This window comes from Sinocyclocheilus grahami, unplaced genomic scaffold (assembly GCF_001515645.1).
Source record: "Sinocyclocheilus grahami isolate Dianchi unplaced genomic scaffold, SAMN03320097.WGS_v1.1 scaffold45.1, whole genome shotgun sequence".
Taxonomy (NCBI): Eukaryota; Metazoa; Chordata; class Actinopteri; order Cypriniformes; family Cyprinidae; genus Sinocyclocheilus; species Sinocyclocheilus grahami.
The window spans coordinates 894,850-917,583 of NW_015505224.1; the positions used below are offsets into that span (position 1 = coordinate 894,850).

General features: G+C 37.5%; 1 protein-coding gene across 5 annotated transcripts in view; it reads left to right on the plus strand.

The window, feature by feature from the left end:
* The window catches only part of LOC107582501 (calcium-activated potassium channel subunit alpha-1), a 256,363-nt gene that overhangs the window by 147,230 nt on the left and 86,399 nt on the right, over nucleotides 1–22,734 (plus strand). For all 5 annotated transcript variants that reach the window (XM_016268375.1, XM_016268378.1, XM_016268376.1 and 2 more), the window contains exon 3: nucleotides 8,154–8,215. In XM_016268375.1, coding sequence (XP_016123861.1) covers nucleotides 8,154–8,215 — 62 coding nt within the window. The remainder of the gene's footprint in view (nucleotides 1–8,153; nucleotides 8,216–22,734) is intronic.

The window sequence follows — 22,734 nt, forward strand, 5'->3', positions numbered from 1 at the left end:
GTATTTCCTCTCTCAATCAGTAGAAAATATGGTTAACACCCGGTCATGCATGAAAAAAAAGTACCATCATGTACCGTGAAACCGGTATAATTTTGAAAAATACCGTGATTATACATTTTTGGTCATACCACCCAGCACTACTCAAATGAAAATGTGTATAGGAAGCTATCGCATGAAAGTGCACAGCGAGAAACACACAACGATATGGTCAGAAAATGCTATGTAGTTGTAGTTCTGTAAAGTGGATCATCCCAATGTAAACCGTCACATGAATGTGTGTGTGAGTTTGTATTTGTGAGTCATATTTCAGGTCATGACTGTACTGGGCCATGTGAGAAGCCTTGAATCCATATTCATCCTTTACTCTGTCTGTAAACACCAGTTTCATCATGCAACTTGAAACGGCACACAGTATGGCAAATGCTGTGCTATATTTAAAACAATAGCTCTTTAGCACCCTTGTTCTCTCTTGTAATGGGTTATATGAGGAGCAGTATGCTTAGCTGTTAAGGTCATAATCATAAGCGTCAATGATATGGCAGTATTTATTTATTATGAATTCATTTATTTAAAAATACATTAAAATGCATTTCATAAAATGCTATTTTTTTCAGGGGCATAAGGCAGTTAAAAATGTCAGGGTGATACCACCGTCCTGATATAATGAAGAAAAAAAACCTTTATTAAAAGAAATGAAACCCTTATTCAATAGTTTTTTTTATTATTTCTTGAAGTTTATATAACACAGCCTCTCTGTTTAAAGACTAATAAGAACTTCAGCTCATTTGACCTAATGACAAGTTGACAAGTATGTATATATAGTATATTCTATTCAAGGTGTAAAAGTATTATTATTATTTCATTTGATGGTTACACCACAGGAATTTTTTAGAGAAAACAATTGAACTTGTTAAAGATTAAAGTTTCTAAAAATATGAAAGTGTATGCACAGTGTACATTTCTAAGAACTTGGCAAGTGTGATGAAAAAGACAGCCTTATGTGCCACTGATCCATTTGCAATCAAGTTCAAATTCTCTGTCATCTCTTTAGGAACAGTAGTAAAATCCTCCATATCCCAGAATCCCTCTCCCATTGATATGTTTGTATGTATTTGTGAATCCTTTGCTCCTCCAGTGCTGTAATTGCAGTAATGGGTTTGCAGTGAGCTTGTGCGAGAGACGAGCGCAGTGCTTGCACTGATGTTTCCAGATGAATAACTGGGTCAGTTTAAAGACGATGCCTCTTATCGTCTCCGTTCATAGGAGTGCTCAAATGCTCAGCTTTTCAGCAAACAGCCACAGTAAAAACTCACTTTTCAGATGCAAGGAAATGAGTGTTTGGTGGTGTTTGTATTTTGTGGACTATTTAGGACTGTAGCTGAATTCTGTGAATTCATCCATTCAAATGGCCTTCTCACAAAACAAGTGATTTTTCTGTTATTTCTAGTAACGTTTCCTGTTTCATGTGTGAAGATCTTTAGTGTTAATGTCACCTACCTGCTGTAAGGACTCTGGATTAGGTCAGTGTGAACACACCCACAGAACAAGCACACTGTGCCCTCTCGTGGAAGAAGACAACTATGAAGTCAAATGGGAGACATCCAATATCAAAACTGCATTAACGTGCTCTACCAGCATCTTTGATCAAAAGCAGCTCTTCTGAATGATGTTGGAGTGTCTAGTATCTCTTGCAGTGGGGGAGGAGTGATGCTTTCTATGGTCTCTGCTTATCTTGAGCCGCACAGCTCCTCTTCCTCCAGCTGCTACTCACTGGAACTCGCTATCAGCCAGACAAAGAGCTCCAATTAAAAATGCATCAAGGTGTTTTCTCACTAGACAATGTGGGATATCAATCCAAATGCAGGCTCCATGAAAACAATCAGCCTCTGTTCATCAATAATGGATGCAGTGATCCGGCTTCTACGAGAGGTTTTGTATTTTGCTTAGACAGGATAATGTTAAGCTAAGCCAACTGCTTTATGAACTTCAAAAGAAGGCCTGTGTAAAGCATTATGAGTATTGTTGGTGGTCACAGAAACAGAATGGCTCACCAACTGCTTTAGGTCTATGTTCATTCTGTAACAGAGCTGAAGACTTCATCCTGTTAACAAATGTACATGTATAACAAATTTTTGAGATGAATAAATTACATATATTTAGTAGTGCTGATTTATTTAGTGCTGACGGTTTTATGTGTTTAGTTTGTACTGTAAGATTTCAGTACAAACTCCATTTATTTATTTATTTGGTTTTTGGTGGTTCAGACTACACGTTTCAACCTGAACATTCTTTGTTTGCCATCTTTAACGACATGCGGGGTTGTCATCGATAGTGCGGGACTAGAGAGATGTTGACTTGAGTGTAAACGAACAATGGCTAGCAAACAGCGTGTTCTGCCCTGTCTTGTCGTCAGAAAAGCCCAAAAAGAAAGAAAACCTGACAGGTACACAAATCTGTATTGCATGAAGAGGACTTTCAAAAAGAACTGAGGTAAAATAATTTTTAACTGACCTTTTCTACTTTGTCGCGGTAATCCCTCGAGAAAACATCATAAATGCAGGAGTATTGTAGCCATAGCTCCATGGACATTTCCTCCATTGTAAAATTACACCGATACCGTTGTCTCTCTTTAGCTTTGGCATGTCTGAAAGTATGTACGAAGGCACTTCTCTGCTCATATTGGCCTGTGTCTGTGACGGAGCTGTGATAGAACTCATCGTGAACTACGGAGAAAACATTTTTTACATGCTAGACTTTCTGTGTTGACGTCGTGAAGCGTCGCAGACATGGCATCGGTTGTCGTGCACTATGACACACTACACGAGATGAAACGATTGAATCTTGCGTCCTGACGCCCATTGTCGTATACAAATCCCCACGACACCCTACGTCAAGCAAATCGTGTCAAAATCGTGTAGTCTGAACAGGGCTTTAGTGGTATGTTATGGTTTAGTGTGGTTTGGTTTAGTGTTTTATTCATCAGAGATGAAAAAAAAGTAAAATATATCAAAGAAGATTTAAAATATAACCATAAGAGACTTCCTTAAAAAAAAATTATACTCTTTTCATCCCCAAACTTATGAGCGGTAGTATATGTACGTATACAGATGTGACACTTTTTTTGAGCCTTTTGCAAGATCAGATGAGCCCACTGACTTTTTTAAAGTATGTAATCAATTTTAAATAATACATTTTGTTAGGTAATGTTTTAATAAAAATTTGTCACTAATATCATATCCTTTTGCGAATTTATTTCTTAATTATATTTAGCCATGTTGTCCATTGAAATTAATACTAAATAACAGGAAAGGGTTAGGGTTAACTTACCTTAATAATAGCCATTATGTAATGACAGCTAAGTTAAGAAAAAATAAATATTATTAATTTTTGATATGGGGAAAAACTATAATAGTGATTTGCCTTAGTGATTTGAACATCACACGTAACATGATCCATGTTTGGCCTAATTATTTTGTGCACAAGCACACAATGAATCATTGTGCCTAATAATACTGAAAAAAGCTAATCGCTCGAGCAGAACTCGTCTGTGTGTAGAATTACTTCTCAAATAGACCCCTTCCTTTGACCTCATGAGGTGAGCCAGTATAGTTCTCCACTGTTGGATACACAAACAGCCTGTCTGGCAGCTGCAGTTTCCAGTCTTTAATGTTTGAGATGTCCACTCTCCGGCCAATAGCCCTTTTAACCTTAAGGGTCAAGAAGCTCCAATCACCTTATACCACACAAAAAGAGACTTTTCCATTCACCTCGAAACTCAACCTAGGCCAGTGACAGGCCTTGTTCCATTTCCAGTTTTAGAGTGCCTAGATTGTTCTTTCACATACTTTTCAGGACAGGTTTGATCATCAGTGCTTTATTTAAGCAGTAAGTAGTGGTCGACCGATATGGGTTTTTTGACAGCCGATGCCGATATTTTGGAATGCAGGGTTGCTGGAGGCCGATATAATTTTATTTATTTTAATTAATATTTAAGAAATTTGAAATCATTTGAAAATGGATTAAAAATAATTGTGTAAAATAAACATACTTTTCACAAGCATTTTTCACAAATAAATATTTAATAAAAATCTAATTGGAAAGGAAGTAAACACTGTAACCAACAGGGCACTCAGTATTCTGGGAAGTTTGTGTGCATTGGGAATATATATATATATATATATATATATATATATATATATATATATATACAAATGCATAAAGCACAGCATAATTTGAAATCATGAGTTTAAAGTTAGTCGATCGCGCGTCTCCAGTGAAGCTGAACTCTCCTCCTGTCAGCATTCAATTTGCACAGACCGACCGTAACGCAGAGCACACACGATGATGCAGGATACAAATGCACACTTCATAAGATCTCAGCTAGATTCGACTAAGTCTGCAAGGTTTGTGAAAGTAAATGTTCATTAGTCATTTAAAGATTTGTTTAATAAATGCGTATTTGCTGAATGCTGACGGCAAACGAGAAAGTATTATAATGTTTGCCTTTCTATTACTAATAATATTAAAGCAATCGTTATAATACTTTTTTGTATATATTTTAATTCCTTTGTTTAACAGTTCTATCTGATTATTAGATAGACCTATCCATATTAGACAGAACTGTTAACGACGACAGCGAACAAGAGGGAGAATGTGAGCACTATGTGCTCAGGCACTGACGTTCTCAGCACCGTCAAAATAAAAGTCTGCTGTGCCGTCAAAATAAGTCCGCCTCGAACACATCGGCAAAACAGAAAAACTTATCGGCCAATGCCGATATTTGAAAAATGCCAAATATCGGCCACTAGCGGTAAGGCTGTGTTTTATTGGTAATAGTCAGTAAAGTTGCTAGCCTGGCCTCAGGTGCCTGATTTTAGAAAACAGTTGCTGTCTTACAAAAATAATGACACATTATTGATTAAAATATTATTTTATCAGCCAATTTCATGAAGTCCTCTCATTGTGAAGATTTAAACAGTAGCCATGTTATGCTATGGGTTTTGTGCAGTGATATAGTGAATGTTTCAAGTCTAACTTCATATTTTAGCACTCTTGGAATGCTCTATTGACCAATCAGAAGCCAGAACAGAAACGATCCATTTTATAATAATATTTTAGCTACATTCAGTGAAACAGGAGAAAGAGTTTATATTGTTCATGCTTATTGTGAACACTGCTAGACTGTTCATTATTGTCAGTATAGAAGCTGGCAGACTATAGTGTGGATTAGGGATCTGAAACAAGAAGTTGTTTGAGAAGCGACCTCATTTAGTGGACTTGATAAGAAACAGCAGTATAAATCTCATCATATTGCTTTTTTTCTCCTCTTTTTGCTGTGCAGGGATTTTAAAACTAATATGGTAGTCTGCCAAAAATCTACTTACTGCAAAAGACAGGCAAGGGTACTTCACATCTCTGCTCTTTAATCACAAGCATTGTGCATTTGCATTTTCTTTAGTCTGCAGTTCAGATGCTGTATATCAGACATAAGTATGTGTGTCATAGCCCATTTTCATAAATGTCACTGTTGAAGTTTGAAGTCATTTTGTAAATGACGGAGAACAAGTCTGCTATTCAAATAAAATAATAGCTCTTACAGGTGCATCTCAATAAATTAGAATGTTGTGGAAAAGTTCATTTATTTCAGTAATACAACTCAAATTGTGAAACTCGTGTATTAAATAAATTCAATGCACACAGACTGAAGTAGTTTAAGTCTTTGGTTCTTTTAATTGTGATGATTTTGGCTCACATTTAACAAAAACCCACCAATTCACTATCTCAACAAATTAGAATATGGTGACATGCCAATCAGCTAATCAACTCAAAACACCTGCAAAGGTTTCCTGAGCCTTCAAAATGGCCTCTCAGTTTGGTTCACTAGGCTACACAAGCATGGGGAAGACTGCTGATCTGACAGTTGTCCACAAGACAATCATTGACACCCTTCACAAGGAGCCACAAACATTCATTGCCAAAGAAACTGGCTGTTCACAGAGTGCTGTATCCAAGCATGTTAACACTATAGTATTTTTTAATGGTCATAGTTGGTAGCATTGCAAATTCTTTTGTAGATACACCACCACAGGTTCACGTGAGCTTCAAGACTTTTTATCAGATGTTATAGTGGGATTGACAGGAGATTATAGAGAAAAGAGGGGAATAATGGAACTGGGACACATCGCAGGCCATGCTCAAACCTGTGTAACCCATATGAGCAAGTGAACATGCCTGGAGCATATGCTCTAGCTGACACACCAAATGTGATGTGTAATGTGCATTTAAACAGTCTAAATGGTTACTAAATATGTTTTATGTTTCCACACAGCTTCCCACTGACATTGTCACTGGAGATGACAGTGAATGTTGACTATGGTTTTTATAAAGCAGCTATGGTATATTATTGTATAAATAGTACAGTCATGGTTTTTTTAGGGAGGTAATGCAGGGATTGAAGTCTTCTGATTTATTTTTGTGCGTGACACATTTTCTCCTGTTTTCTTTGTGCTTCATTTTTCGCGTATCTCTCTTTCCCACTGGTTTGGGAAGCTGTGCGGTTGACACTGGTCAGCACACTTGTTGGGTGTATATGCATGTGTACTACTCTACCACGCACCATAACATAGCAGCCATTCGATAGCAGTTGTCTCACTTTCACCTGATATGGGGATAGTGTGTATCTCACATGCTGCGTCCCAGAAAAGATCAAATGATTTGACCTTTGCACCCCTCTCCTGTGCTCTACGCTCCACTGAGCCGGGACTACTGCAGGGGCTTCCCATTATTCAGATTGTCAACTGTTATTGTTAGCCTGTGTTTTTCAGACATATACACACATTTCCTTTGTAAAGTAAAAACATAAACTACCGTTTAAAAGTTAGGAGTCTGTAATAATAAGAAATATTTCTTGAGCAACCAATCAGCATATCATTTCTGAAGGATCATGTGACACTGAAGACTAGTAATGATGCTGAAAAGTCAGCTTTGCATCACAGGAATAAATTACTTTGTAAAATATATTTAAATAGAAAACATTTATTTTAATTTTTCACATAATGATCATAATCTTTTATTACTGATTTTTAGTCAAATAAATTTAGCCTTGGTGAGCATAAGAGACTGCTTTCAAAAACATTTAAAAACTCCTGCTGACCCCCATACTTTTGAACGGTCATGTTCCATTTTTAAATGTTATGTACATGTACAATATTGATACTGTTTGTATTCAGAAACTACTGTGACTAAATACTTTTGATATGTTTTGAAGGTTTATGGCTAAAGTATACTTATTGGCGTTGAAATTGTATTTATTCTTATAAGTAACATTAATTTGACCACCTAATATGTATCTACAAATGTGTTAAATTAAATTAAATTTATGCATTTAGCAGACGCTTTTATCCAAAGCGACTTACAGTGCATTCAGGCTATGCATTTTTACCAGTATGTGTGTTCCCTGGGAATTTAACCCACGACCTTTGCACTGCTAATGCAATGCTCTACAACTGAGCCACAGGAACAGTTAACAGTGTTAATGAGTATCTGCAGTGTATTGCATGTAGTCTGTCATGCTGAAATCAATACAAGGAGGGAAAAAAAGGCATCACGGTTGTCCTGAGTTTAGATTCCCACCACTTGTATTTTCTTTTTTTTTTCCACTTTATCTTGTTTTATTTACACACACCCAGTGCTCATTGTCTCTTGTTCAGTGATGACAGATGAATATCAATGATTTATTCTGTCCTTCTAAGTGTCTTTCAGAAGTTATTCTCGCTTGATTAAATTCATTCATTTTTCTGAGAGCTCAGACTGGAGCTGCATCTCTAACCCTAGTGAGCTGCTGTGTTCCCTAGACTGCTTCACAGGCATGTTTGAGCATTCAAATGCACCCACGATGCTCATAAACAGTGCTTAGATTGACAGCCCACTAGGTTTGGAAACACAGTCTGATTTGGTGAGACCACTTACAGTTTTATAACATTTCATGTTTATTGTGTCTCATCCGCACATGTAGCATGGGTGGAAATGAGTTGTGCTCATTGTTGAGCAGCTCCTGGATTAAACTGTTCTCTATAAGTGGTACTGTTCTCAGTGGACCTTCACTAATGATATCCTTTCCCCTTTCTCACTTTTCTTTCTCTCTCCCCCTCCAGGTGGTGTTGGTCTTTGCACTCAGCATCGGAGCTCTGGGAATATACTTCATAGATTCTTCGGAGTGAGTACTATTCTGATTCAACAACTCTGGCCTGAATTATTTATTCTCACATGAGTCAAAGGCCTTAAACACAGATCTTAGAAAAAAGTGATTTCCTTTGCCTCATTTCACTATAAAGACACTTTCTATGAATGGCACAAAATAGGGATAACTATAATAGGGATATAATAGGGATGATAGGGTCAAAATTTAGAAAATGACAAGAAATCTTTTATTTTGTACTTATTTATGGGAAGTTTGAAAATTATTCTTATAACTGAAATTTGCTACTTTTAAGACAATTAAAAATCAATTTTGAGATTGTTTCTTTCTAGCAGTAAAGATTTAACGAACATAAAAATGTAAAATAATATTTATAAAAAATGTTTTTGCAACATTCTGCAACAGGGTGGCAGATTTAGCTTTAGCTGTAATAAATGAAGACATTACTCAGTAGGAGCTTGTTAAATTGGGAATAACATTAGTTTGTAAACTTAAATTTCCCAAACATTAAAGAAATTGTTTGATTTTGTTGATTGATTTGAATTATTACAATAATTTTGATATCCAGGTTGAAGGTTAAGCTTGAAGAATGCATTAAATACTAAAATGTGTCTTTAAATTGATAAACAATTAGGTCAGATTTCTGTACAGTGCATAAACAGTGCATAAACCTCCAATAGTTTATCATTAGGAGTACAAGGCACAGATGGTAGCAGGGCAGTCTACAGTACTATTTTCCCATATAGATAATAATACCATATTAATGAACCCTACATTCATTGTTACTGTTAAGGGTACAATTATATAATTCAAGGTTTTGTTCTGTAATGTTGGACTTTAAAGACTAAGCCTTGGTGTGACGGGATTATTTTGTCAATGAAAGCCAAGCAGGCCAGTTTCCATGGTTACATTAGCAGAGCATCTCTGCCGCCCACCCCTCTCCCCTGTGCTCCCTAGAGAAAGGTGTGCAGTTAGCTGTTGCCCAGGCAACCAGGTATCACAGTTTTCGAGATGAACTTTACTCAATGTGATGGCCAGTCTGTGTATACTTTTACATCACTGTTTGTATAATAAGCAAAACTCAATCACTGTGAATATAGCAGTGAGTTTGTCTGAGGTACAGATTGCTGTGTTGGCATTGTGCAGCATATAAAAAGCCAACACGTGCAGTTTAAATCTAAGTGCTCAAATGAGCATGTGTACGGTCTCGTATAAAATCTTACATACAGTCTGTGTGTGTGCATGCTGGAGCGAAGCCAGGCATGATGGGATATTTTAATCCCTATAATGCTGGGATCAGGATGGTAAAGGAAGCGGCGGGAGGGGTGATTTGCCGTGTTCATGCATCATTCAGAAAAAAAACCCCTGATCTGGCTCCTCATTTACTATACATGTTTTCACATTACAGCTTAGAGTCAGCGGCTTCCGCATTTGAGTGCATATGTGAGACAGAGGATAAACTGATTTAGATGAGGTCAGTTCAGTTTTTCCTGCAGGATGCTGTTTCTACTTTAATTCCATAGATTTTTGCAAACCCTCAGAATTTTGCTGGATTTTATTGTTTGCTACATAATAAATAGTACTAAAATTATTTACTATTTTAAAATTAAATTTTAATTTAATTTATTACAACTTTGTTGGAAGTTTCACAATACTTACAAAACTGTTGCTGAAATTATTGGTAATAAGAGTCAATTTATTTCATAGATTGATAGGTTCATCTGTAATAGTAACAAACCTCTTCAACAGCAGAATATTACTTTTTTTAGCAACAAGAAAACAAATTCTTAGAAAAATTAGAATGAAAGCATGGGTTTTACCATAAATAAATCATCTAATAATAATATTGCAGCCAAAATACTAGGATCTTCACATTACAGAGACAAGGTCATTGGTGTGTGAACACAGCTTAAAAGGTTATCCCACTTTGATTGATATTAATTTGCTAGTCGATTCAACCGACTCATTTGTTACATTCAAATGAGTCAGCTGACTCCGTCTGAGCTGTTCTTTCACAGGTTGAGCTGCATATTTGTTGTAGTCAGAGAAAGTCATAGAAAGTGCAGTGTTTCCCACAGACTTAGCCTCTGTTTGTGGCGGCATATATGCAAATTAATTCTCTGCCAGCAGGAGGCACTTTTAGAGTGGAAGAGATTGCGGTTTCCCCGATAACGGCGGTACACAAAGAGGCATTGAGCTCACAAACGCTGCTTTATCAGGCATTACAGGCAAGATGAAATGAAAATGATATCCAAAATTTTCTGAAGACAGTCGGTTTCCTTCAGAAATACAGTGATATAAAAACATCCGCACCGGGTTTCGATTTTGAAACATGCAGTGCTCATGTTTATTCAACGATTTCAAAGCTTTTTGGAAAATCTATTTGTGGCGGTCAGTTTTGATATTGTGGAGTGCCGCCACAAATAAATCAATGTATGGGAAACACTGAAAGTGTGTTGAGTTAATGATATATGAAATAGTTAAACGGCAACAAAGTATGTGTCATCTAAACTAACGGTTATCAACCTTTTTGACTCAAAGCTCCTTTTTATCTGACACCATTTTTAAAGGGTCCTTCATATTTCTTCCAGAATTACTGCTATAATTATGACAAAGAAGTTTGTTTATTTTTAATATAAACAAACTAGGAAACAAACAGAAATGGTAGACAATTAAAAATAGGATAACAATATGAAAATGAATTGAATTAAAGGATTAGTTCACTCCAGAATGAAAATTTCCTGATAATTTACTCACCCCCATGTCATCCAAGATGTTCATGTCTTTCTTTCTTCAGTTGCAAAGAAATTAAGGTTTTTGAGGAAAATTTTCCAAGATGTTTCTCCATATAGTGGACTTCAATGATGGCCAACGGGTTGAAGGTCCAAATTGCAGTTTCAGTGCAGCTTTAAAGGGCCCTACACGATCCCAACCGAGGAATAAGGTTCTTATTAGGGGTGTGAACCTACACTGGTCTCACGGTTCGGTTCGGTTACAATTATCATGTCATCGATTCGGTTCAATTCGATATCACGATGCATCACAATGCATTGACAATGCACTGCATCCTCAATTTTCAATTTTACTTCACATTTATACAATTTTGTCAATAAATGGAAGCAGTCAGATACATGAACTGTACCTGACCTGGTTTCTTAAGTTAGTGGTATTACCCCCTGCTAGTGATGTGACATTTGAACCGAGGCATCGGAGCTTGTGTCGAGAATAAATGGTCGTGCTAGATGAAGCCTTGATTCGAAGCTTGTGTTGTGTTGTTAATTGTCATAGAAATCACGTGACCAATGACAAATGAAGCTTCACTCTCTGTCCAGTCACGTGCGTGATTCACTTTGCGTGTCGAAATGTTCGATCCCCCAGATCTTACTTTACGAATAAGTTTTAATTCTGAATTATTCAGTTAAATTTTAGATACCTAGTCATATAAGTAATATGAAGAATACAAATTATTTCAGAAAAATTCAATATTTGTCATATGCAATTCATTTGAGTACATTATTCTTCTATTACATCATATTGATATTCGTACTGGTATTAAATTGCACAGTTTAATGGGTAAATTAATTTATCAGAAACTCAACAAACACAAACGCACACACTGTTAGGCTTTTATTTGTGCACGTAACTTGAATCAATCTGTGGAATATGTGGTAGATGCCTCGTCCTACGGAGCGTCTTTCACAGGCTTTTGGCTGCTACATTTGTTATGAACCACCATAACATAACACCATAACATTTTTATGTTTTCTAGATGCTCAAAGCTTTGAATCTTTTCCCGAAACAGTCAGAGGAAAAGCCTCAGTGCTTCACGAGGCTTCATTTGCCCATCCCTACCCCCTACATATTTCATTGTGCGTGACATGATTTACACACAGCGTGTGTCTTCTCCAGGTCGTGCTCAGGTTGTTCATAAAAGCCGAAATGTGGCCAGATGTCGACTTTTAAAGTAGACAATCAACCGTGAAAGCATAAGGATCCGTCTGCTCTCTTACCGCTCTCGCGGTACTTGGTCATACACTGATCATTCTGTGCAGCGGCGCTTCAAGCCGAACGTGCCTAATGTATGCTACTGCGACAAAGCTTGTATGTGACAAATGATGTCAGAAAAGCGTCAGTACGTTATAATCGGTTATGGTCTATTACTGAACCGATACCGAATCGTCCTCGTCTGCATCGTGATGCGTCGAAGAAACTATTAATTTCGACACCCCTAGTTCTTATCTAGCGAAACAATCTGCCATTTTCTAAAAAAATTATTAATTATATACTTTTTTAACCACAAATTCTTGTCTAGCACTAGCTCTGCAATGTGCATCCATGACTTCAAACATTACGTAATCATGTTGGAAAAGTCACTCGTGGTTAGTTCTTCATCCGTGTGCTTCGTTCAAAAACGGTAGGGTAGGGAGAAAAACTCCATGTCATTTTCTCCTCCAACTTCAAAATCGTCCGACATCGTTGTTTTAGCTTTTTTGTAAAGGGCCTTTGACTTTCTTTGTAAACACTGGGTCGCTACTTCCGCCTACGTCACACGTAGATTATTACGTAATGTGTGAGGTTGAGCTAGAGCATGTTTTGTTAAAAACTATAAATTTGTATTTTTATTAGAAAATGACCGGTCGTTTCTCTAGATAAGCTGAGGAATCTAGATATTCCTCAGCTGGGATCGTGTAGAGCCCTTTAAAGCTGCGTTGAAACTGCAATTTGAACCCATTGGCCACCATTGAAGTCGACTATATGGAGTAAAATCCTGGAATGTTTTCCTCAAAAACATAAATTTCTTTTAGACTTGAAGAAAGAAAGACATGAACATGCTGGATGGCATGAAGGTAAGTAAATTAGCAGAACATTTTCAATCTAAAATTTTCGTTCATTTCATACTGGACTCCTTTAATAATATATTTGTATATTTTTAAATCATTAGTTGAGGGCCACTGCTCTATACTGTTTGGGTGAATCAGTGGCTCTTCCGCAAACTAACTGACAGCCTAGTCTAAGCTGTCCTGTCACATCTATTGTCTGAGGTCTCAATCAGGGGATTTTTGCACACAAGCGATGTCCTGAATTCACTAGCTTTGCAGTGTGGGTGGATTCCAGATAACAGAGCCTAACCGAGTGATCTGGATATGTTATTGGACTGGACTTGTTGTCAGATTGGACATTGCTCTAATAATTTCTGTAGGGAGGCTGAACGGTGCTAGACGTGAATGATAGCCATATAGACACTTTAGTTCTCTGTACTTAAAATCTTGACAGACAGTGCTGTGACACCTCAAATAACCGGACGGTTAACCAATGAGTGAGCAGCTGAGTTATAGAAGTACTTACCTGGAACGTTTACTTACGTTTTTCTGATGTAGATCAGGGGTCTTCACCCTTATCAGGCTTTTTCAGGACCCCTACGTGGATAGAGATATGGAGCATGAAAGGCTTGTTGTTGAATTCTGAGGTTTATAGTACAACATAATAATACATTTACATACCTCACATTCATTAAAATATACACAGTACCGTTCAAAAGTTTGTGGTCGGTAAAATCTTTTATGCTGCTTTAATGATTACAATACAATATTATTGTATTACAATATTACAATATTAATGTTATTTAAAATTTAAAATAAGAGTTTTTAAAAAAATATATTTTAAAATGTAATTAATTCCTTTGATGGCAAAGCTGAACATATATAACAATATAAATGCCATGATTGTCTCTCTTTATCAATTTAGACTGCACCATTTTATATTTATACAGTATATCGTAATTATTATAATTGCTGTACAGATTCATATATTTGTGCATTGCATTTTAGTTTAATTTAATTCCATTAATTTCCATGTGGACAGTGAAATATTTAACTAAATTTTATCCTCTAAACTTTAGCTCTAGTCGAATATAAAGGGATTTTGGAGATCGGGATAGGATGATAAATGAAAACTTGTACTTCAGTGGAACATGAAACCATTTAGAAAAATGTCCATACAATGAAAGTCCAGTGTTGTTTTAGACCAGAGTTATTTTCATTATATGGACAAAAACACTTAAAACATTCTTCAAAATGTTCCACTTAAGAAAGAAACTCATGCAAGTTTAAAACAACATAAATGATGACAGATTTTTTTTTTTCATTTTTGGGTGAACTATACATTTAACTTTTAAATGAATCGATATTTTAATGTATTAATACGCAAGATCCCCGTTGAAGACCACTGGTATAGATAGAAGGCTTGAACTCGCTAGTGCATGTGTGTGAGTGTTTTGTTAGTGGACTGTCTTTCCCACCCGGTTCAGTTCCAGATCAGGTTGTGACAGCGGAGGTGGGTGCTTTGATGTGATCTTAATGATCTACATCGCGTTTGGCTCTAGAGCTACCGCCTGAAGTCCTGGCAGCTGAAACCTCCACTGCTGCTGTCTTCACCAGAGAGAGATGTGTGCAACCGACACGCAGGTTCTCACCCTCGCGAACTCCACATTTGACCTGCTGTACCGCGTGACTGCAGCGTTAATGGTCTCGATAATGGATCATCTGCTGACGACTCTAACGACTCATTTACGCTGCTAATTATCACAACTGTTCAAGAATGTCTGGAACAAACCACACGTCTTTCTCTTGATTTGGCCTCTCGCACATGTAAACAGGGAACATCGGCACATTGAATGCATCTCTCAAATAGACAGCGTAATCGTCCGTTATAAAAGCCATCAGTAGACATCTTGGGGACATTTTGTGGGACTTTGAGTAATTCTAAGCTGATGGTTACTCCCTAAGGTAACTCAAAATTTGATGAGGGGTGAAAGCAGCAATTGCAGACATGAGTGGGAGGGGGGGGTCTTTTTTCATCGCCTCAGTACACACGTCTGGCTTTTAGGGGGCCACTTCACTCAACACTGTGGATGCACAGCTCACTCTAGTGGCCAACGGCCACCCTCCCCCGAGTTTCTCTGGATAATCCTCCTTTTGTGTAAGGAGTCACTTTTCAGGACACTATTTCTTTTGTTCGAACTGATCCGCAGTTGAGGAGTGAAAAGCCTCTTCAGTGGAGACACGGAGTGTTTTGTTGCATGACTGTGTTGAAACAAGACAGTTGTAATGAACCTACTGTACAACACAATGTCTGTGCCACTTGCATTATTAGTAGAATTTGCTATGGCAAGCTTCACTTTTATTATTGCTCAATTGTATACTTAGGAACAAGAGGGATAGTTAGTATTAAAGGGATAGTTGTTCCAAACCCAAAACTGTCGGTCATGATTCTTTTTATTTTTTTGAGCGAAAACGTTTGATGAAAAACCAGCTTTCTTACCCTGCATAGACAGCAGCATAACTACATGGTAGTTCAAGGCCCAAAAAGGTAGTAAGGACATCGTTAAAATCCACGTCCATGTGACATCAGTGCATCAGAAGTGAGGGGGACAGAAATGTTATATATATATTACATTACAATATAACATAACATTACAATATAAAATTTCTGTAATCTACAGGTGCATCTCAATAAATTAGAATGTCATGGAAAAGTTCATTTATTTCAGTTATTCAACTCAAAACTCGTGTATTAAATAAATTCAATGCACACAGACTGAAGTAGTTTAAGTCTTTGATTCTTTTAATTGTGATGAGTTTGGCTCACATTTAAACCCACCAATTCACTATCTCAACAAATTAGAATATGGTGACATGCCAATCAGCTAATCAACTCAAAACACCTGCAAAGGTTTCCTGAGCCTTCAAAATGGTCTCTCAGTTTGGTTCACTAGACTACACAATCATGGGGAAGACTGATCTGACAGTTGTCCAGAAGACAATCATTGACACCCTTCACAAGGAGGGTAAGCCACAAACATTCATTGCCAAAGAAGCTGGCTGTTCACAGAGTGCTGTATCCAAGCATGTTAACAGCAAGTTGAGTGGAAGGAGAAAGTGTGGAAGAAAAAGATGCACAACCAACCGAGAGAACTGCAGCCTTATGAGGATTGTCAAGCAAAATCGATTCAAGAATTTGAGTGAACTTCACAAGGAATGGACTGAGGCTGGGGTCAAGGCATCAAGAGCCACCACACACAGACGTGTCAAGGAATTTGGCTACAGTTGTCGTATTCCTCTTGTTAAGCCACTCCTGAACCACAGACAACGTCAGAGGCATCTTACCTGGGCTAAGGAGAAGAAGAACTGGACTGTTGCCCAGTGGTCCAAAGTCCTCTTTTCAGATGAGAGCAAGTTTTGTATTTCATTTGGAAACCAAGGTCCTAGAGTCTGGAGGAAGGGCAGTAATTAAAGCAAAAGGAGCCCCTACCAAGTATTGAGTACATGTACAGTAAATTAACATACTTTCCAGAAGGCCAACAATTCACAAAAAATGTTTTTTTTATTGGTCTTATGAAGCATTCTAATTTGTTGAGATAGTTAATTGGTGGGTTTTTGTTAAACGTGAGCCAAAATCATCACAATTAAAAGAACCAAAGACTTAAGCTACTTCAGTCTGTGTGCACTGAATTTATTTAATACACGAGTTTCACAATTTGAGTTGAATTACTGAAATAAATGAACTTTTCCACGACATTCTAATTTATTGAGATGCATCTATATATAACCAACCAGTCAACAGTTTTTGATCAGTAAGATTTTTAATGTTTTATAAAAAGTCTCTTATGTTTACCAAGCCTGCATTTATTTGATCCAAAGTACAGCAAAAGCAGTAATGTTAAAGACTGACGATAAAGACATTCATAATGTTACAAAATATTTCTATTTCAGATAAATGCTGATCTTTGGATCTTTCTATTCATCAAAGAAACCTGAAAAAATTATACTATTTCAACAATTCAATTAAAAAAAAAATTTCAAATTCAATAAAAAAAAGGAATTTCCTCGTATGACTTTCTGCGCGAGAGTGCCCTCCGGCTTCGAGTATGAATGAAACATACACTGCACAGAGTGTTTAGCGCTCCGTGATGTTCATCTCGCCTTATTCGGGGTCCGAATAAAGCATCAGATCATGCACAGACTGTCCTGTCTCTTTGAATTTAAATATATATTTATACACACCGGCTCTTGAAAACCTCTATGCGAACACACTTGCCCGAAAAAGTGTGGGGGACGAATTTACGTGATATCAAAAGTGGGGGGGACACATCCCCTGCGTAATCTACGCCCCTGCATCAGTGGTTCAACCGTAATGTTATGAAGCTATAAGAATACTTTTTGTGCACAAAGAAAACAAATATAATGACTTTATTCAACAATTTCAGTCATCGACGCGACTCATGCATGTGGTGCGCTGTGCCTTGTTTACAAGCAGAGGAAGATGCACGCTGTACATAAAACAGTCCTCATAAACCTGTCTGAAGATTTCGACAGAGAGGATGACTTGCAATTGTTGCAATTGACTTGCTAAAGCCTTACTTTATTTGAATCAGAATACACAGACGATGAACTAAGAGAGATGGATGTTCTACGTCAGAACGCCGGCTCCTGCGTCAGCCGCACCACACTCTTGCGTCATGATACTCTGGTGAACATGTGATGAAGACGGAAGAGAAGAAATTGTTGAATGAAGTCATTATTTTTGTTTTCTTTGCACACAAAACGTAATCTTGTAAAATTACAATTGAGCCACTGATGTCACATGGACTATTTTAACGATGTCCTCACTAGTGGTCGACCGATATTGTTTTTTTTGACAGCCGATGCCGATATCTTGGAAAGCAGGATGGCCGATATAATAAAAAAAAACAAATTTAATATTTAAGAAATTTAAAATAATTTGAAAATGGATTAAAAAATAAATGTGTAAAATAAACATGCTTATACTTTAAATGAAAAAGTATTTTTCCCAAATAAACAAATATTTAATAAAAAATATAATTAAAATGGATGTAAACACTGTAACCAACAGGGCACTCGGTATTCTGGGAAGTTTGTGTGCATTGTAGTGATGTGTGGATGATCTAAAACGTCACCCGAATCCACAGCTTCAAATTAATTATCCACCCGCCAAACGCCCGCACCTATATTTTTCTCCGATTCAGATAACCGTACCCGATCATCACATTCAGGGTTCGTACGGTCATGAAAATCTTGGAAAAGTCATGGAATTTTAAAACGGCAATTTCCAGGCATGGAAAAGTTTTGGAAAAATAAATAAAAACTGAAAGTTTTTGAAAAGTCTATTTCACAAATTCTCTGTATAATAGAATTGTTTAATCAGGTCCTGAATTTGGATGCATGATTGCGCATATATCGTATTACTCATTCCCTCAGCTTTCGACTTTAAAATGAGGGAAATTGCTGCAAAACAATATAGCGTGTAGGTTAGATGAGTAAATAAATCCACACAAACCATGAGATCAAATGAGTCATTTGAAAACAGCGTGAGTGATTCAGCTGTACCGCGTCTTCTCTCTTTGACCTTCTCTTCACATCGGCGCATCTAGAGCTGCTGCACGCTGCGATACAAGACTTTAGCTCGTGTTTCGTTACAGTTGACAGAATTGTCACTAATCGGTCATTGTTGCATCGTCACAAAAATGTATTATTTTCACGTCTTTTTAAGCCATTCGGTACTCGCGCGCTGCAGAGGCGCTTTTCTGTGCGCTCACAGTCACATCCAAAGCGTGCGCTGTGGTCAAATTGAGTTTGTTGCGCTTAAGTGCTTAAAGCTTGTTGCGTTTAAGTGGCCAAATACACACAAAATGAAGTCAAAATTGTTGTCATCGCGAGTATCCTCATAAGCACTGTCGGTTTTGTCTTAAGTTAATGTAAACTGTTGCAAAAGAAAACGCATGTGTATCAGTATCCGTGAAATAGGTCTTGTGACAGCAACAGCCTAGTAAAGATGTGCTGTCTGTCATTAATGTTAATCAAACAACATCCAGAGAAAATCTCTCACTGCTCTTGACTAAATAATGTTTTGTTGAATAAATATAATAAGTTAATTTACGGTTTATTCAATTTCTGTAGCCTATTTAAAACACGTTCATATTTTATCATTTGAAATCATGAGTTTAAAGTTTGTCGATCGTGGATCTCCAGTGAAGCTGAACTCTCCTCCTATCTGTATTCAATTCACACGGACCGACCGTCATGCAGAGATCATAAGATCTCACAGCTGGATTCGACTTAAGTTTGCAAGGTTTTTGAAATTAAATGTTCATTAGTCATTCAAAGATTTGTTTAAATTATATAAATACGTATTTGCTGAATGCTGACGGCAAACGAGAAAGTATTATAATGTTTGCCTTTCTATTAATAACAATATAAAAGCATTATCGTTATAATACTTTTTTGTATACATTTTAATTCCTTTGTTTAACAGTTCTATCTGATTATTAGACAGACTTCTGTACATGGACAGAACCGTTAACGATGACAGCGAACAAGAGGGAGATTGTGAGCACTGTGTGTTCAGACGTCAAAATAAAAGTCGCGCCGATATATCTGCCTTTAGTGTTGGGCGATATGCTCAATTTTCATATCGTCCTATCGTCAGCCTGTGAGATCGCTGATACACGATATTATCGTGCTAATTTATGTAATTGTTTACTTAGTTTCATTGCGAGAAAGTGAACCAACTCCAGCGTAAGGCTAAAAGCAGCCTAATGTTTTTAATATGACTGAATTTGTATTTAACATAATTAATTGAAACATCGTAAGTGACTAATTATAATGCTTAAATTTCCTCAGTTATTCAAAAAGCAACTACAGAAAACGAGCAAAGAAAGTGAACCAACTCCAGCGTAAGGCTAAAAGCAGCCTAATGTTTTTTTTTTTTTTTTTAATTTTTTAAATTTGTATTTAACATAATTAATTGAAACATCGTAAGTGACTAATTATAATGCTTACATTTCCTCAGTTATTCAAAAAGCAACTACAGAAAACGAGCAAAGAACATTACATTGCCAAAGAACATCATCACAAGCTGAGTCTAGCATGAGTTTATGCACTTTAAAAACACTCCCGTTAAACTCAGTGAATCTACACTATATGATGAATACATCTCTTATACTTGCATCGCACGTACATCTGCACTTTGTTGTTTATAATGAGAATTCGCGAGTCAGAATTCAGTCAGCGCGTGCTGAACAACAGAACTCCGCCATTTCAGTGATGACTCATCTGAACGCCTCTGATTGGCCATTGCATTCATAAGCTCAGCATAATCATGTGTGATTGGTTAGAACGTGTAATACTGTAAAAACGTGGAAAAAGAAATATAATTCAACAAATAAGCCCTAATATTAATTAGATAGCATTACAAGCCTGATTATAATAATAATAATAATAATAATCGTCTTGTTATCGTCACAGGCATCAGCCACAGGTGATATCTCTGTCTATCGTCGATACACGATACTATCGTCTATCGGCACAACCCTATCGGCATTGGCGATATATCGGTCGACCACTAGTCCTTACTACCTTTCTTGAATGTGTCAGTTGTGTTGCTGTCTATGCAGGGTCAGAGAGCTCTCGGATTTCATCAAAAATATCTTAAAGGGGTCATATGATGCGATTTCAATTTTTCCTTTCTCTTTGAAGTGTTACAAGCTCTTGGTGCATAAAGAAGATCTGTAAAGTTGCAAAGACTAAAGTCTCAAAACCAAAGAGATATTCTTTATAAAAGTTAAGAGTCAGCCACGCCTACCTAAAACATCTCGATCTTACACGCCCCCACATGTCTACGTCACGATGTGGGAAGATTTGCATAACGTCGACCAAATGTTCACGCAAAGAAAGAAGATGTAACTTTTATTCTCGCTGTAGTATTGTTGTTGCCGCCGCCATGTCATGAAGGCGCTGTGTGTTTCGTTGTGAAAGCGAAACTACTTTGTTTGGCCTTCCAAAAGAGGACGATATCCGCTTCGTCACGCCTGGAGCTGATCCGTGCTGGTCGCTGAGGAAATACATCAACTTCGCGCTGTGGATCACCGGATCGGCTTTCATCGTGGACGAAGCGGAGTCCAGCCCGGGGTCATCACATGTGGTTGCCGCAAGCCCGCTGGCCACTCCTTCATCGAATCCGCCGGCTGCGCCGTTCTCGAGCCCGCCTGCCCGCCGCCGCTCACTCTAGCCCGCCGTGTGTAACGCTGTGTTTCGTTGTGAAAACGAAACTACTTTGTTTGGTCTTCCAAAAGAGGACACGACTAGAAATCAGTGGTTAAGTTGTATTTACAACACTGTTCCAGAACAGTTCAACCCAAATATTCAGATGTGTGCAGCGCATTTTATGGAGGACTGTTTCCTGATCCTGGTAGAGTAGACTACAATGCCGGCTGTTCTGACTCACAGACCTTTGAACAGCTCCTAGCATCTTAGCAACTATATACAGTATCAACAGTATAAAAACCACCCAACAACACTGTATCAACCTCCCAAATCATTCTAGAAACCACCTAGCAATGGGCTAACAAACACTCGGAAGACCTTAGGAACCAATTAATGTCCTTGCACTCATAGTCAAGTCACCTTTATTCATAGCATCATGAAGGTGAGTTTTGCAAGGGATGTACCATTCTTGCTCTAGTTCAGTACATTTATGTGAAGGTCAAGTGAAAATACATCATATATTAGTGCTGTGTTGTAGTTTTGTTAAAAACTTCTTAACATTGTAGTTTCATTGTCATATTTTTTAATGGGAACAGTCTGTACTTTTCCCCCTAGACCATAGAGTCTTTTTTTAGGGCTGAACAATGAAGCAAGAAATATGTAGGGCAACAACAGGGGAAGCTCTCCTTCAAGGGATGCCTTTATTTTGTGTCCCACTTATGACATTTTGGGTGATCAGCGCTCTAGCGCAGTTACATATTGCAATGCCAGAGCCTAATAGTACTGAATGCTCAATCCCAGCACTGATAAAGGTGCAAAGAGACATGGTTTAATGAATTATTAATGCAGTGAGGTCAGAAAGATGACTTACTTTTGAAGCTGGTTAGATGAATGGATGCGTCTACATACAGCTTTTAGGCTGAGCTGTATTAACCTGGAAAAGCTTTAGGACGCTATGCTGTGAAAGGGCAGGGAAATACATGGCCTGTTCACTGAGAAGCCACAGAAATAATCATCCTGGCACTGCATTGCAGAGATGAATAATCCACCCCGTTTAATTCTAGTGCAGCGTCCCTACGCTTTGAAAACCCCCCACACACCAGCAGCCTGTTCTTTAGAGAGAGAGGAGGAGGAGAAAGAGAGACATTGGCAGGTCATGTTCTCCAAGACTGTGATGCATGCCTGTGTCTGATATTCAGTGTCAGGATTCAATGTCATATACTCCTCTAATAATGCATCGCAGCAGCTGATGAAATATTAACTCGTTTTAATATCAAGCTTCACCTGTAATGGCTTAGTTTAATATCTTTTAAGATTTCTCACCTTAAGATCTCTCAGATGTGGGTTACATGTTAAATATTCACGCTCTATTCATAGTGATTCTGTGGCACTATAATATTAAGCAAAATTGTGCTTATGACAAATTGTTTGGATGCTACAGAATGTGTCATTAGTCTACTTATCTTTCCTTGTCTT